The sequence below is a fragment of the Daldinia caldariorum genome, assembly GCF_022478825.1.
Source record: "Daldinia caldariorum strain CBS 122874 unplaced genomic scaffold F4812scaffold_16, whole genome shotgun sequence".
Classification (NCBI taxonomy): Eukaryota; Fungi; Ascomycota; class Sordariomycetes; order Xylariales; family Hypoxylaceae; genus Daldinia; species Daldinia caldariorum.
Genome location: NW_025953052.1, coordinates 187,952 through 200,302, shown reverse-complemented (window position 1 = coordinate 200,302; position 12,351 = coordinate 187,952). Strand labels below are relative to the sequence as shown.

At 44.7% G+C, this 12,351-nt stretch overlaps 2 protein-coding genes across 2 annotated transcripts; both read left to right on the top strand.

Annotated features, from left to right (window-relative positions):
* The first annotated feature begins 924 nt into the window (after positions 1–924).
* Positions 925–2,640, top strand: F4812DRAFT_439498 (COX5B-domain-containing protein). Its single transcript, XM_047935080.1, has 5 exons — positions 925–1,292; positions 1,390–1,449; positions 1,532–1,690; positions 1,775–1,875; positions 1,975–2,640. Exons 1-5 carry the CDS (start codon positions 1,202–1,204, stop codon positions 2,131–2,133), a joined length of 570 nt encoding a protein of 189 aa, XP_047787401.1. The 5' UTR covers positions 925–1,201; the 3' UTR covers positions 2,134–2,640.
* Positions 2,641–8,635: 5,995 nt separating this feature from the next.
* On the top strand, positions 8,636–11,176 carry F4812DRAFT_466560 (uncharacterized protein; the record flags this gene model as incomplete). The annotated part of the gene is made up of 2 exons (XM_047938557.1): positions 8,636–9,398; positions 9,453–11,176. The coding sequence occupies 2 exons, from the start codon at positions 8,636–8,638 to the stop codon at positions 10,811–10,813; spliced, it is 2,124 nt and encodes a 707-aa protein (XP_047787400.1). The 3' UTR covers positions 10,814–11,176.
* Positions 11,177–12,351: the final 1,175 nt, after the last annotated feature.

The window sequence follows — 12,351 nt, the reverse complement described above, 5'->3', positions numbered from 1 at the left end:
CGTATAATGTATGGTATACTGAATGCATGTCTCTCTTTCGTATGTGACGTGCCTTATAGCATTATGGTTATTATAGACGTAATACCGAAGATGCAATTCTAGACCACGGCGGTGCCCCATGGTCTAGACTGTCCGGTAGAGGCATATGACTTCCAAGTTGGGATTAGGGACGAATATGCAAATGGAAAGCTGTAGTGATTAAGCATGGACACCCAACAGCCTAGGCTTGTTGCGCATAATAAACCTAATGTGAGTAATCATAGGCATATGCAAAGACGGTTCGGATGTTGACGCACATAGTGTAACGAGATTTCGGTATGTGTGTCGAAAATTGGATTGTGAAGTTGTAAAGAGAAAAAAGAAAAGAAAAGAAATAAAAAAAGGTCAGAAGTAAAGAAGCAGATGGCATGAGACCAGGACCAGACCTTAGACAAATTTGTAGCTTCCAAGTAGCGTTCGAAACCTTATCTGCGACCTCTAGGTACTTGCTGCATCATGGATCTAAGTATTAAAATCATGTGATCACAGATAACTACCATTTGGCATTAGGTAGCTGTAGCTTGCATTACCTATGTAGTAAATCCATACATTAGGTAGGTACTAGTGCTGTCTGCGTAAACTCGACGACGCACCCCAAAGGGGTGCTGCGCTTTAATTAAGGAAACGGGCAAGATTAGGGATTTGATCCGAAGTACTTCCGAACAAGTGTAATTCCTACGCGTTTTGAAGTATTTTCCAACATTCATAAAATTTCATAAAATGTTGTTATTCTTCTTCCGCTTTTAGCAGGTAACAGGGATCGGAGTAACCTCTTACTGGTGCCTGAAGTCTGGTACGCTAGCTTAATTACTGCCCGATTTCCTAAATTAAAGCGCAGCACTTGGGGTGCGACGTCAGTTTACGTAGACAGCACTAGTACCTCTATCATACATGACATAGCATCGTAGTATAATATGGATGACTGATGACTAACAATGTGGAGAGGGGTGACTCGCCTAAGCTCCCGAATGGGGATGGGTCCTTGGCGTTTTCGGGCGCCCGGGGCAAGCAATGCCCAAGCTTCGGAAGCAATCCTCAAATCAGACCATCTGCAAATCCCTCTTTTCTAAACAACCTTCACAAACAAAAACGTCACCGATTTCAACCCACCCACTCAACCTGCCACCTACCACCTCCTTGTTGACCTCCAATTGTCGCCGCCATGTTCTTGCAACGCTCCGTCATAGCCGTGGCACGCCGTGCCGTTGTGTCTCCCGTTGCCAGACGAACCTTTGCAGTCTCCGCTATCCGCCGTAAGAAAAATACCTTTACCGAATTGCGCCCGAGCGTGCATCGTACGATGCGACCCGTCGCCATCAACATAGCAGCTAACTAGTACCTTACTTCCAGGGGAGGCGAAGGACGTCGAACCTCATGCTAGCATCAGCAAGAAGATCAAGACCTTCAGCGGTACGGCTTATCAAAATTTCAATTGAGCTATTCGACCTTGGTGGGGAAAGCTTTTGTTGACTTGGACATTATGCAATTACAGAAATCAGGACCGAGGAAGACCTAATCGGACCCGGTGCCGCCCCCGGCACAGTCCCTACCGATCTCGAGCAGTCCACGGGTCTGGAGCGATTGGAAATTCTTGGAAAGATGGAGGGCGTAGATATCTTCGACATGCGACCTCTCGATGCTTCCCGGAAAGGTAAGAACCCAAATAACCCAATTGGATCTATCAATAAAACAGATACACAAAAAATATTCGTTTGGACTGACTGTTGCACGTTAGGAACTCTTGACAACCCCATCATGGTCAAGTCTGCTGGTGACGAGCAGTACGCTGGTTGCACTGGTGTCCCCGCCGACTCCCACGTCGTCACTTGGCTCGGCGTACGTCTTCCCCGATCTCAACTCCTGGATCCAAGACCATAGCTCCTCCTGCTGGTAAACATGGTTTTGTGAAAGACCTAGCTAATTATTCATATATAGTTGTCCCGCGAGCGACCCGTCGAGCGATGCCCCGAGTGCGGCAGTGTCTACAAGATGGAATATATCGGACCTGAAGACGATGGCCACCACCACGGAGACCACCACGGTTACGAAGAGCCCAAGACCTTCGCTAACTACGTCAAGCCTGAGTACTGGTGAGCATTTGTAGCGACGCAAAATTTTGGGATGGGGAGGTGGAGTTATGACTGCATAGGAGAGGGCGGCAGTCGTAGACTTGTGTATATTGCTGAAGGCTGTATAGAAATCCATTAACTTTGCAGCAACTGCACGGATTGTGCATATGTCGTAATTCCTCATTGATTTAGCTCCTTGCTGCTGCCGATTAGAGCTTGCATGGCATGACGTGGTCCGCAATAGAATTTGACTTGTTACTTGTCATGTTTCGAACGTTTCGAACGTACCTAATGGAACGTATGACGTCGGGTATAAAACCCATATGCTCCTACTTGGGTTATGCCTGCTTTTCTATCATTCATACCTTCATGTTTACTTACCATCTTACCACGTAGGTTAATGTTTAATGTTATATTTTGATCGGGGGAAGCCATAGGTAAGACCCTAGTACCAACCTACCTCGGTGCTTTTTTATTAATATGAACGTCCAAGATATGGATCACTCGGATTGAATACTGCGAATGGGAAATCTATCAAGGGGTACATCGTATATTTACCTACCTACCTACAGTACCTAATGTATAAGTCTACGCGGGAAGCTGTACGTGAGGTACCTGTACGTGTCCGTTGTAATGTATCTGTTCGTGAAACCTCGGATAGCGGAATCCCTTCGAGACGGGTTCAGCAGGGGGTAGCAGTATAAATCCTGCCCAATCGAGCAACTACCTCATGTGTAAAATTGCACGCGTATGTAACGGGCTCAGTTAGGCTACTACAGATGAAGAAGTGAAGATGAATTGCCTCCAATTTGTACATACATACATACATACCTATACGGCATAGAAGTAAATAATGAGTCCTGGTAAATAATAACAAATAAGAATGCCAAGTCTTATAGATTAGATCGGATACGGGAGCACGGAGTATGCAATGACCGAATGAATGAATAGATGAATGATGATACCAGCTTTAGCTTTTTTGGCTTTGTTAGTGCGACTCTGGTTCTATTGGTACTCGTAAGACTACGCCTCTATTTATATCATTCTATGCAACATGTAACATGCAACATGCAACATTCAGCGAAGCACATCCTCCCTCGCTCCAAAATCCTTAGGTTAGGTGCTTACGAAAAAATAAAATAAGATGAAAAAATAAAATAAAACGAGAGGTGCATTAGGTATCGTGCCTGTTGCCTATGTTGTATAGAAGTGTGAGGTAGGATGGGATGGATGGATGGATTATGCCTACTTCCATCATGCGATATTGTGGCTTTGTAAGTCTAAGCCCGAGCTAGAGAAAGGGATGGAATAGAATTATAAAATATACATTAGCTTATTTTAGGTAGTGTACTAAGTAGCTTATTTGCTGAATAACTATAATAATAAATGATCGGGCTAATCGAAAGGTTATGAGGTCGCCTACTAAACAGCGACGGCAACCGTAATTTAACATTCGACCAACCTGACCAAGTTTGCATTGGCGAACTATAGGAGAAAGTTGGATGTACCAGTTACGAATCGGATTGGTATAGTATACCGCCTTAAAAAAATTTCGGGTGCATAATGCGACGAAGTATTAATAATAGACCGTCTATTAAATATAATAAGATGGGAAAAGGTAACCCACCCCCTTGCTCAAAAACCGCCGTAGGTCAGGAAATTCAAGAGAGAAAAAGAACACACATAAAAGGAAAAAAAGAAAAAAAAGTAGAGAGATGGAGGAAAAGAAGTAGAAGAAGCATTAAAAGATTCCCTCTTCGTCCTACATCAACTATCAATCGCGCATAATATAGGTACCGTCCTGTCTTACGAGACGCATGTACTCCGTGCCAACGGGGGATTGCACGTACCTACCTTGGTGCCGTCAGGTATCTGCGTGTGTAAGAGGCGCGAATGGTGTAATAAGCGTGTCAAAATTTCGACGATACATAACAACCTGACCTAGTGCTCACTGCAGGTGCTCACTGCTCACCCAAGCCTCCAAGGAAAATCATGCATATATGCTAACATAGTACCATAGTAGTCAACTCGGGATCTGAATACCTATCTCCAAATTTGACCCAAACCAACGAACGCGAGGGCTGGCTGGATGAATGGATGGATGGATGACATGATATGACGGTCCGACGGGTCCCTTGTCTTATAGACTAGCAAGGCGTCTTTTAGTCGAGTCATCTACCTATAATAGTCCATGCATGGTGTACGGAGGTATATAGGCTCCGACCTAAACCGTACGCATCAATCTATTCGCCAGATCGTAGCAGGTATACGATCCGCGTACGTACAATAGCTCGTATAGAGGTAGTAATAGTAATAGTAGTAGTAGTAGTAGGTAGTAATTAGTAGAAGCAGAAGTAGGGATATACCCTAACCTACTTGGACCTAACCTCGGCTGCTAGGTAAGGTAACATGAACCATGAACCATGAACCATGGACCATGAGCCATGAGCAGCATGAGCCATGAGCATGAGGTAGTATGAGGTAGGTATGTTATGTAGCTATATATGGAGGTACCTGCATATAGGTACATGTACACTAATGCACCTATACATTGTGTAATATGTAAATGTGTAATTGCGTGTGATGTGGGATTATGTGCGTACCTAGGATGTTCGTATGTAGTACGACCTCATTAATTACCAACCTACCAAGTATATCATAACAATTCGACGGAATACATTAGGGTACTATAGTAGGTACGATATATATGACTTATATTTGCGGTCGATGCGCGGGGGAGTTGTTTGTTTTAATCCGTACCTACCTCCTAGGTAATGTTCCCTATGCAAACCCGCAGTCCCGAGTCTAACGAATACGTGGGCGAGCTCTACCTAAAACGTCAGAGAAATAGTGTCGTACCGCGCCAATAATAAATCGGTAGTTATTGGCGCGCTGCCGCCTATCGCATTTCCCCCTTACCTATATACGTAATGTACATCTCCATCCCCATTCCTAAGAAGGCAAGGAAAAAGAAAAAAGAAAAGAGAAAGTTTGATAAAATAGGAAGAAACGAGTAATACCTACTACCCGAGTACTTAACCTTGGTAGATAATAATGTTTGCATAGCTAAAACGGATCATCTATTTAGCAAGATTTAGCAATGCAGTAACCTAGAATCTTGAATGTTTAAACCGTCGACCCATAAGGGATGAAATAATTACAAGCCCCAAGGCATATGTAGTATCGTACCGGTAGTAAAAAGGAGAATCCAGAAACCTTGGAAGTACTATTATATGTACTATACGCAAATAGCGTGAGACCGTTAGGTTAGGGTACACGTACCTGGTTACTTATAACAAGGTAGATATACATTATAGGGAATTGAGTCGGGGAGCGTATGAGTGTATTGCACTACTACCAACTTTACCATCTAATACCAACGTTCAACATTCAACCTGATAAGAAAAACCTTCCGTGGAAAGCCAAACCTAAGTACCTACTGCTACGTTATTATTTATTACTTTTATTCTTCTTCGTCTTATTATTATTATCAACATCATCTTCTTCTCTGTAATTCTATTTCCCAATCGAATTTTTCCCCGTACCTTTTTTTTTTTTCAGGATTTTCTTGTCCTCCCCCCTCGAGTCAGTCGCCTGCACACGCCCACCATTCACCATTTCTCACACCCGAGTCTGGATAGCCGGTCTGAATAATACCAAAATACGTGTATTAGATGACCTTGGCAATTATTCATATGGCTGTCGGTGTTAGTGGGTAGCATTCATCACCCCCATGTTTTTCCTATATGATCGAGCATCCTGCTTATTGGATTTCTTCCCTTGTTATTTTTTCCCCTTCCAACTATTTTCAAGCTACACCTGGCTGTACCCTGCCAAGCCCCCATTTACAAACCCATCGCCCCGGCGCGTTCCCCAACGCGCATCAACAGACCGGCATAAGACCAGCAGCACTAAACTAACATCATCGTCATCGACATTATTTAAAACGCGAGTTTCCAACACGGCGCAGCAACTTTGATACGAATGACGAATGACGAGAAGAGGGAGAGGGAGATATAGGCCTTGAAAAACTTTTTTGGGCTTGGAAGAAGGAAAAAAAAAAGAGAAAAGGGGGAGAGAAAAGCAGCAAGAAGTTATACGAAGATACGCATCATCGCGACTAATAGAACATCACCCACCGCCGAAAATTCCGTCATTCCACCTAGAAAGTTTCCTACATTGCCGGGACCCTGTTAAATGGGAGCCGCATCGACAGGCCTTGTCAAAAGACGGGGATCCATACTTGGAGAGATCGACTTGCATCCGACTCCAACTATTGGACTGGATCGGGCAACTAATAAGACTATTCGATTTGTCTGCCACACGAATTCCTAATTAAACACGGTCACCCTTTTTTTTCTTCTTCGGTACTAACGATCGATCCATATCCACCGCCCACTATTATTGATCGGTCAGGTCAGGTCAAGCTCGGTATAACTCACCTAAAGAGGTATTTTACCAAGGTAAATAAAATACTACTATTATTTACTTGCTCGCTTTTGCATTCCCTTTTCCCTTTTTTACCCCTCGTCTAACTCTGTTTGTCATAAACCTTTCGTCGTCCCATCCTATACTACTACTTTCCAAGTCATTCACCTACATCCCGTTTAAGATACCTTGAGAAGAGGTACCTGAGGTACTACCTTAGCTGCTTGCTCTGGTGTCTAAACATAGTAGTATACTTGCACTAGTGTTATCGTGTTTTTATTGCACCAGCTCTATTTTATTCTTGTTCAACTATTGTCTGCATAATATCCCTAGATATGGTAGACTAAAGTCGGCGTTACTTGCTGACCCTTTTTTTTTTTTTTTTTTCGAAAAGGATTTTCCAGCTGCGAATGCGAGGAAAGCGAGTGCTCCTGAAGCTTACCTAGCATTAGGTATTATTGGAAGTTTCACGATACATGAAGAGAAGAGGAAGAATAGAGGAAGGAGAGAAGAAGGAAATTGCCTTTTGATGATTGATTCGATTAGTCACTTTTTGAGGCCGGTCATCAATAATTTCCTTACTTAATGCTCCATCTTACGGGTTCTTCTATAGGTAAGTATTTTATTATATCTCATCGAACACGTATATCAGTCACGTTTACTTTCTTGCATATCACCTTTTTTTCTATTTTCTATTTTTTCCTTTTTCTTTATTCGGCATGTCAAGCCCACCACCACCACCACCACCACCATCGTCTGTTGTCTATCGTCTACCGTTCATCACTCTTATTTACCTCGAGGTAAATAATTAATAGGATAGCACCTATCTTTGCACGTACGAACCCCCGTAAACCCAATTCATATATAGTACATAACGTGTCTATATAGATACGTTAAGTACATGCACGTCCACATACACATATACACACTCATAAACACGTGCCTAACGTTATGTTATCATATCAAAAGTATTCACATTTCTATTGATCGTTCTGGGTTGCCTTAGTCCCTTAACCCACCACCCCCTCCTATTTGATTTGACGCCAGCTGGTCGTAGGTTGATTTCTCCCGACAGCTTTATATGGAATACTTCATACCTCATCTCATGGGCAACCAACTCGTTAGGTAACCAACATCAGTTACCACCTTCAAATTTTTTTCCCCTTTTCGTGCAACTCGTCTTCCCTCAACACGTCCGGCTAATAATACGCTATTTTTTCTTTTTCATACTCGTCAATACCAATACACGTTAAGTCTGACAAAAACATTTATACTCTAGGCTTCTCTATCCACTTACTTTCCACCCGCGCGTATACATTAGGTAGATTGCAGTACCTATCGCTGCAGGCTACATCATTGGTTTTCTTTAATTTCGCAGATAAATATCTCCCGCAACCTATCTCGAGGGAATAATAAGGAAAGCAACATAACGCGACAATCAATAACCTACCTTATTTGCCCATGAATCAACCAACTTAGTCAAACAACCTTGCACGCAGAAGCGAAGCAAAGCATTGGGACATACGCTCTAGTCGTAAGAGAGTAAGAGGGCTTCATTGGTAAGTACCTAAACATATTTTATCTCCAGTTTATCTCCCTTTTTACCTCTGCCCCATTATACCCCTGTCTATTATATTCTATCCCATCTATATATCACAATGCGATCCGTGTCCCCACCACTGCTATATACCAAAATACCATACCATATTATACGTACCTCACTTTTCCTTCCTTTTTTTCCCCCCTCGTCTTTCTTTCCTTCTCTTTCCCTTCCTTCCTTCCTTTCCCCCCGCGCGTCATCGTTGATCTTTTCGGTCGATACTGGGAATTAATACTGTGAACGGACCCTTCATGCATCGTTACACTTACACTTACACTTACACTTATATACTTGATCCACTATCACATCATTGTCGACAACATTTTCTATCGCTCTCTACTGTGTCTCACCTTGCATTCGACGGTTCGAACCATTTCTCAGCGCATGCGAATTTTGCAGGGCCGTTCACGAGTTAGTTTTTAATACCTGCTAATATATGTTACGCAGCGAAGTGAAAGTGTTGCCTGGGGATTGGGTGGATGCGCGTTTAGTCGGCATCATGTCTGCCAAGAAGGAATCTTTCGGGTCACATCCGGAGGACTGGGATGAAGCGGAGAAGAGCCATTGGCAAACTACCAAATACACAAGAGAGAAAGAGGATATGAGAAACCAGAAGGAGTATCGTGTCCATGCAGATCAACTGAGAGCTCAGCTTGTCCATTTGTACGACAGAAAGACTCAGCTTCAGAACGAGCTGCGGGCGATAGAAGGCGACATCGAGAACCACGAGAAGGAGCAGGAACGACTAGCTCACGAATTCGACGACAACGAAGCTCGTATTGCATCCCGGCGCAAAGTCGAAGATGAGGCGCGAGAGTCATATTTCGCTCGTCATCGCGAGGTAGCAGCGTCTAAGGAGAACGTACGACCTAAGAGCAGTAGCGGAACCCGTCGCCAACCTAGTCGTGATATATCGTCCCAGGCTAATGGCGCTGGATGGACTAGCATCAATGGTACGCGACGTCGTAGTCGGCGAGAAGAGGAGGAAGAGCCTCCTGTAGATCCAGGTAACCTTCTTAGCAGCATCTACCACAACCCCGTGGAAGAATCAGATTCGCTCAACGGCAGGTCCATGCCTCTACGTAGCAGCAACAACCGTGGCCGTACCAGCCTGATTTCTAATGGTATGATTACGGAGACTAATGCAGATGTCTCTGACGGTATTCTAGCTGCTCGAATAAAAGATAGGCCCCTCAAGCCTAAGCAGCGACATAGCTTACCCGGTCTTCCAGCTGCGGCCCGTTCGCCGATTGGCAGGCCATGTAGGTCCCCCTTTTTATATCGGTTTATTTGCGTTTCTAATCGTGTCTTTCTAGCTATCCCCGAGTTGATCGGCGAGGCTCCTATAAAACCCTCTTCTGGCCGAAGGTCGCTGCCAAGTGCCAAGGGTTCTGCACCCCCGACGGAAAGATCAACACCGGTGCCTATCGAGGCTCAAGAGGTTACCCGTGAAAGGTTGGCGCTGAAAGATGACGGCAAAGTCATGACGGAGCCTTCGATGTATGCTGGTATCCCCCTCGAACGAATCGACAAGGATCATCCGTATTGGGACCCTGAGTGGGAACCGTTGGAAGCTATCATTCAACCACAGCTAGATAAGTGGAAAGAAAAGCTAGACCAGCTTCGAAGAGATCCCCAATCTGTTCGCCACACGGTTTTCCTTGCCAACCGCCAAGTTAACAGGGGCCAGTCTGTCGTTGATTTCCTCAGAGACGGAGAGTGGCACCCCTACCAGTTTGTGGGAAAGGATATGATGAACAAGTTTTACAAGACTTTTATCAACTACGATACCATGTTCCGCTTAGTCAATGTGCACGAGGAGCTCAAGAAGTTTGACCTCGACATGACCCCGCTTGAATGGCTACGACAACGAATGTACGATATCGCGGAAGCGCAGGGAGACAAGTTCAACCTGTCCAAGATAACCCACGATCTATATCACGATGCTAGCCTAAAACTTCTGAGAGAAAAACATGGTTTCGGCAATATTGGGCGGCCTTCAGGTTACAAGCTCAGAGACAAAGATCCGGAAAAGGCCGCGGCTAAGAAGATTAAGCAGGAGTCAACTGGGTTGGTGCGACGAAAGCCCCGCCGCTCTATCGGACAAGTCGATCCGGATGACACGCCTAACGTGGAGGACATTCAGAAGGGATCCGAGCAGCCTCAAGAAGTTCTAGAGCCCGTTACGCCGCGCTTGCAAAAGCGTCAGCGCATCGAGCCGGCACCTTTGCCCTCGCATCCCAAGCCAGAACCCGAACCCGAAGAGGACGACCTCGAATACAGCGGTTGGACGTCGACGGACTCCTTTTCTGCCGGGCGAATCATGCACCTGGACTGGCGCGTGTATCAGATCAAGACTCACGATTTGACCACGAGCACGGAAGTCACCCAATACTGGACTTGGAAGCCGGAGAAGGGGTTGTTTGAACATCAAGTGCTACGAGACGTCCATCCCAAGGTGACGTGGGGGTTCTATCAAAAGCCTATCAACTTCGATCTAGCAGTAGACGAGATAAAGGAGATTCAGTACGCATCGGACAGCCAAAAGGTGCTGGTATCCGTCAGTGACGAGAAGCGTGGCTGTGTCTTAGCCTACTTCAAGAGGGAACGAACCAAGAGGCGATTCCTCGCCTTCGCCAAGAGGAAGGGCATCAAGCTCGTCAAGGGCACCGGGTAAGCAACTCGAAACAACATCAACAATTTAACTGTTCTACAAGGCCCTTTTGCTAACAACTCGTTTGTAGTGCACAACTCGAGAACTCGTGGGACACGATGGAGTCCAGAACGATGCCGAACGAGGATTCGGATACATAGACGCGCATTCAACTGCCCCATATTGTCTTTTAATCCCACCCTTTGTGGATATTTCCCTTTTTTCGGTTTTTTTCTTTTTTGGCGGCATTCTACGGACAATCGACATCATCCGTCGATATGACGAGGGGTTTTAATACAGGACCACCGCAAGGAAACTGGAGGCTTTTTCGTCGTCATCGTCATTATCGTCATTTGTCTCTCGATTCAATAGCAGCACGTATTTGCATTTTTGTTTCTCTCGTTATCGTTTTCTTCTTTCTTTTTTTTTATTTTACTCCTATATCTCGCGGCATCAGCATGGATGAATTTGGCAGGGCGGGAAAATCGGCCGGACGAACGGAATGGGCAAAAGGGTGGATAAGGTGGACACGCGTCTGAAATTAAGGCGAATTGGCTAATAACGAGATCAGAAATATTGAGAGAGAGAGAGAGACTGACTGACTGACTGAGAGAAAGATGGATGATGATGGGTTTAGTGGCAACACAACCCTCCCCCTCTTCCCCCTTCTGCTGCTACCGCTCGCCTTGTATTTTTGCACGGACGTTTGGGTCTGATCTCACCCACTCCGATGCGTACTTGCATTACTCTTTTCTAGTTTTTGTTTTTGTTTTTGCCTCCCGTTTTCCCCCTTTACCCATCTAATGATTGCGTTTTTGTACACTACCCATGTATGTATATACTTGTATAGACAGGCCACTACGGCCAGGAAGGGCACAGCGAAACGGGCATAGGCTAATGGAAACTTGCGTTGTATTAAATGTGTTTTATTTTGTGGCTATTGCTGCTACTGGCGTTTTTTTTTCCGCTTGTACTATGTATGGGAGCTAGTAATTACTTTGATCATTGTGGAAGCAAGAAGAGTGGAAGAGGAGGAAAAAAAAGGCATCAATACAAAAATAACTTTTTTAACATCTTTCATCTAAACAAACGTCCTTGATTCGTAGAGATTTTGGCTTATTTTATAAAGGATGCATAAGCTACGCTACCTATAGGATATGTATATAATAGTTACGCTATACGCGAAGTAAGGGGATGGGGTGGGATTTTAAGACGGCGGGTTGGCGGGTTGGTTTTTTTGACTCCACCTTCGGACGTGATACGATGTGGTGCGATGCGATACGATACAATACCTGGATAGGAGGTATGTTCGTATGAAAGAACTAAGGTCATTCATTAGGGGGAGGGATAAAAAAAAAAGAAAAGGAAAAAGAAAAAAGAAAAAGAAAAAGAAACAGGCCCCACATGTTCCCGACGTTCTGGCATAAGGTCTAGGCGTAGGCATGTATGTAAGGCGATCCCTGTGGAATCTGTCAATTAGGTACCTACCTAGGTACCATACAGTAACCTAGCGGCAGATCCGTCAAGTTTGCAGCGTAAGGGGGGACAACTTACAAGGGGTA

Coding starts and splice junctions, on each gene's coding strand:
- F4812DRAFT_439498 (XM_047935080.1), top strand. CDS start 1,202: ATGTTCTTGCAACGCTCCGTCATAGCCGTGGCACGCCGTGCCGTTGTG. Junction 1,293..1,389: donor TGCAGTCTCCGCTATCCGCC/GTAAGAAAAATA, acceptor CCTTACTTCCAG/GGGAGGCGAAGGACGTCGAA. Junction 1,691..1,774: donor TCTCGATGCTTCCCGGAAAG/GTAAGAACCCAA, acceptor GTTGCACGTTAG/GAACTCTTGACAACCCCATC.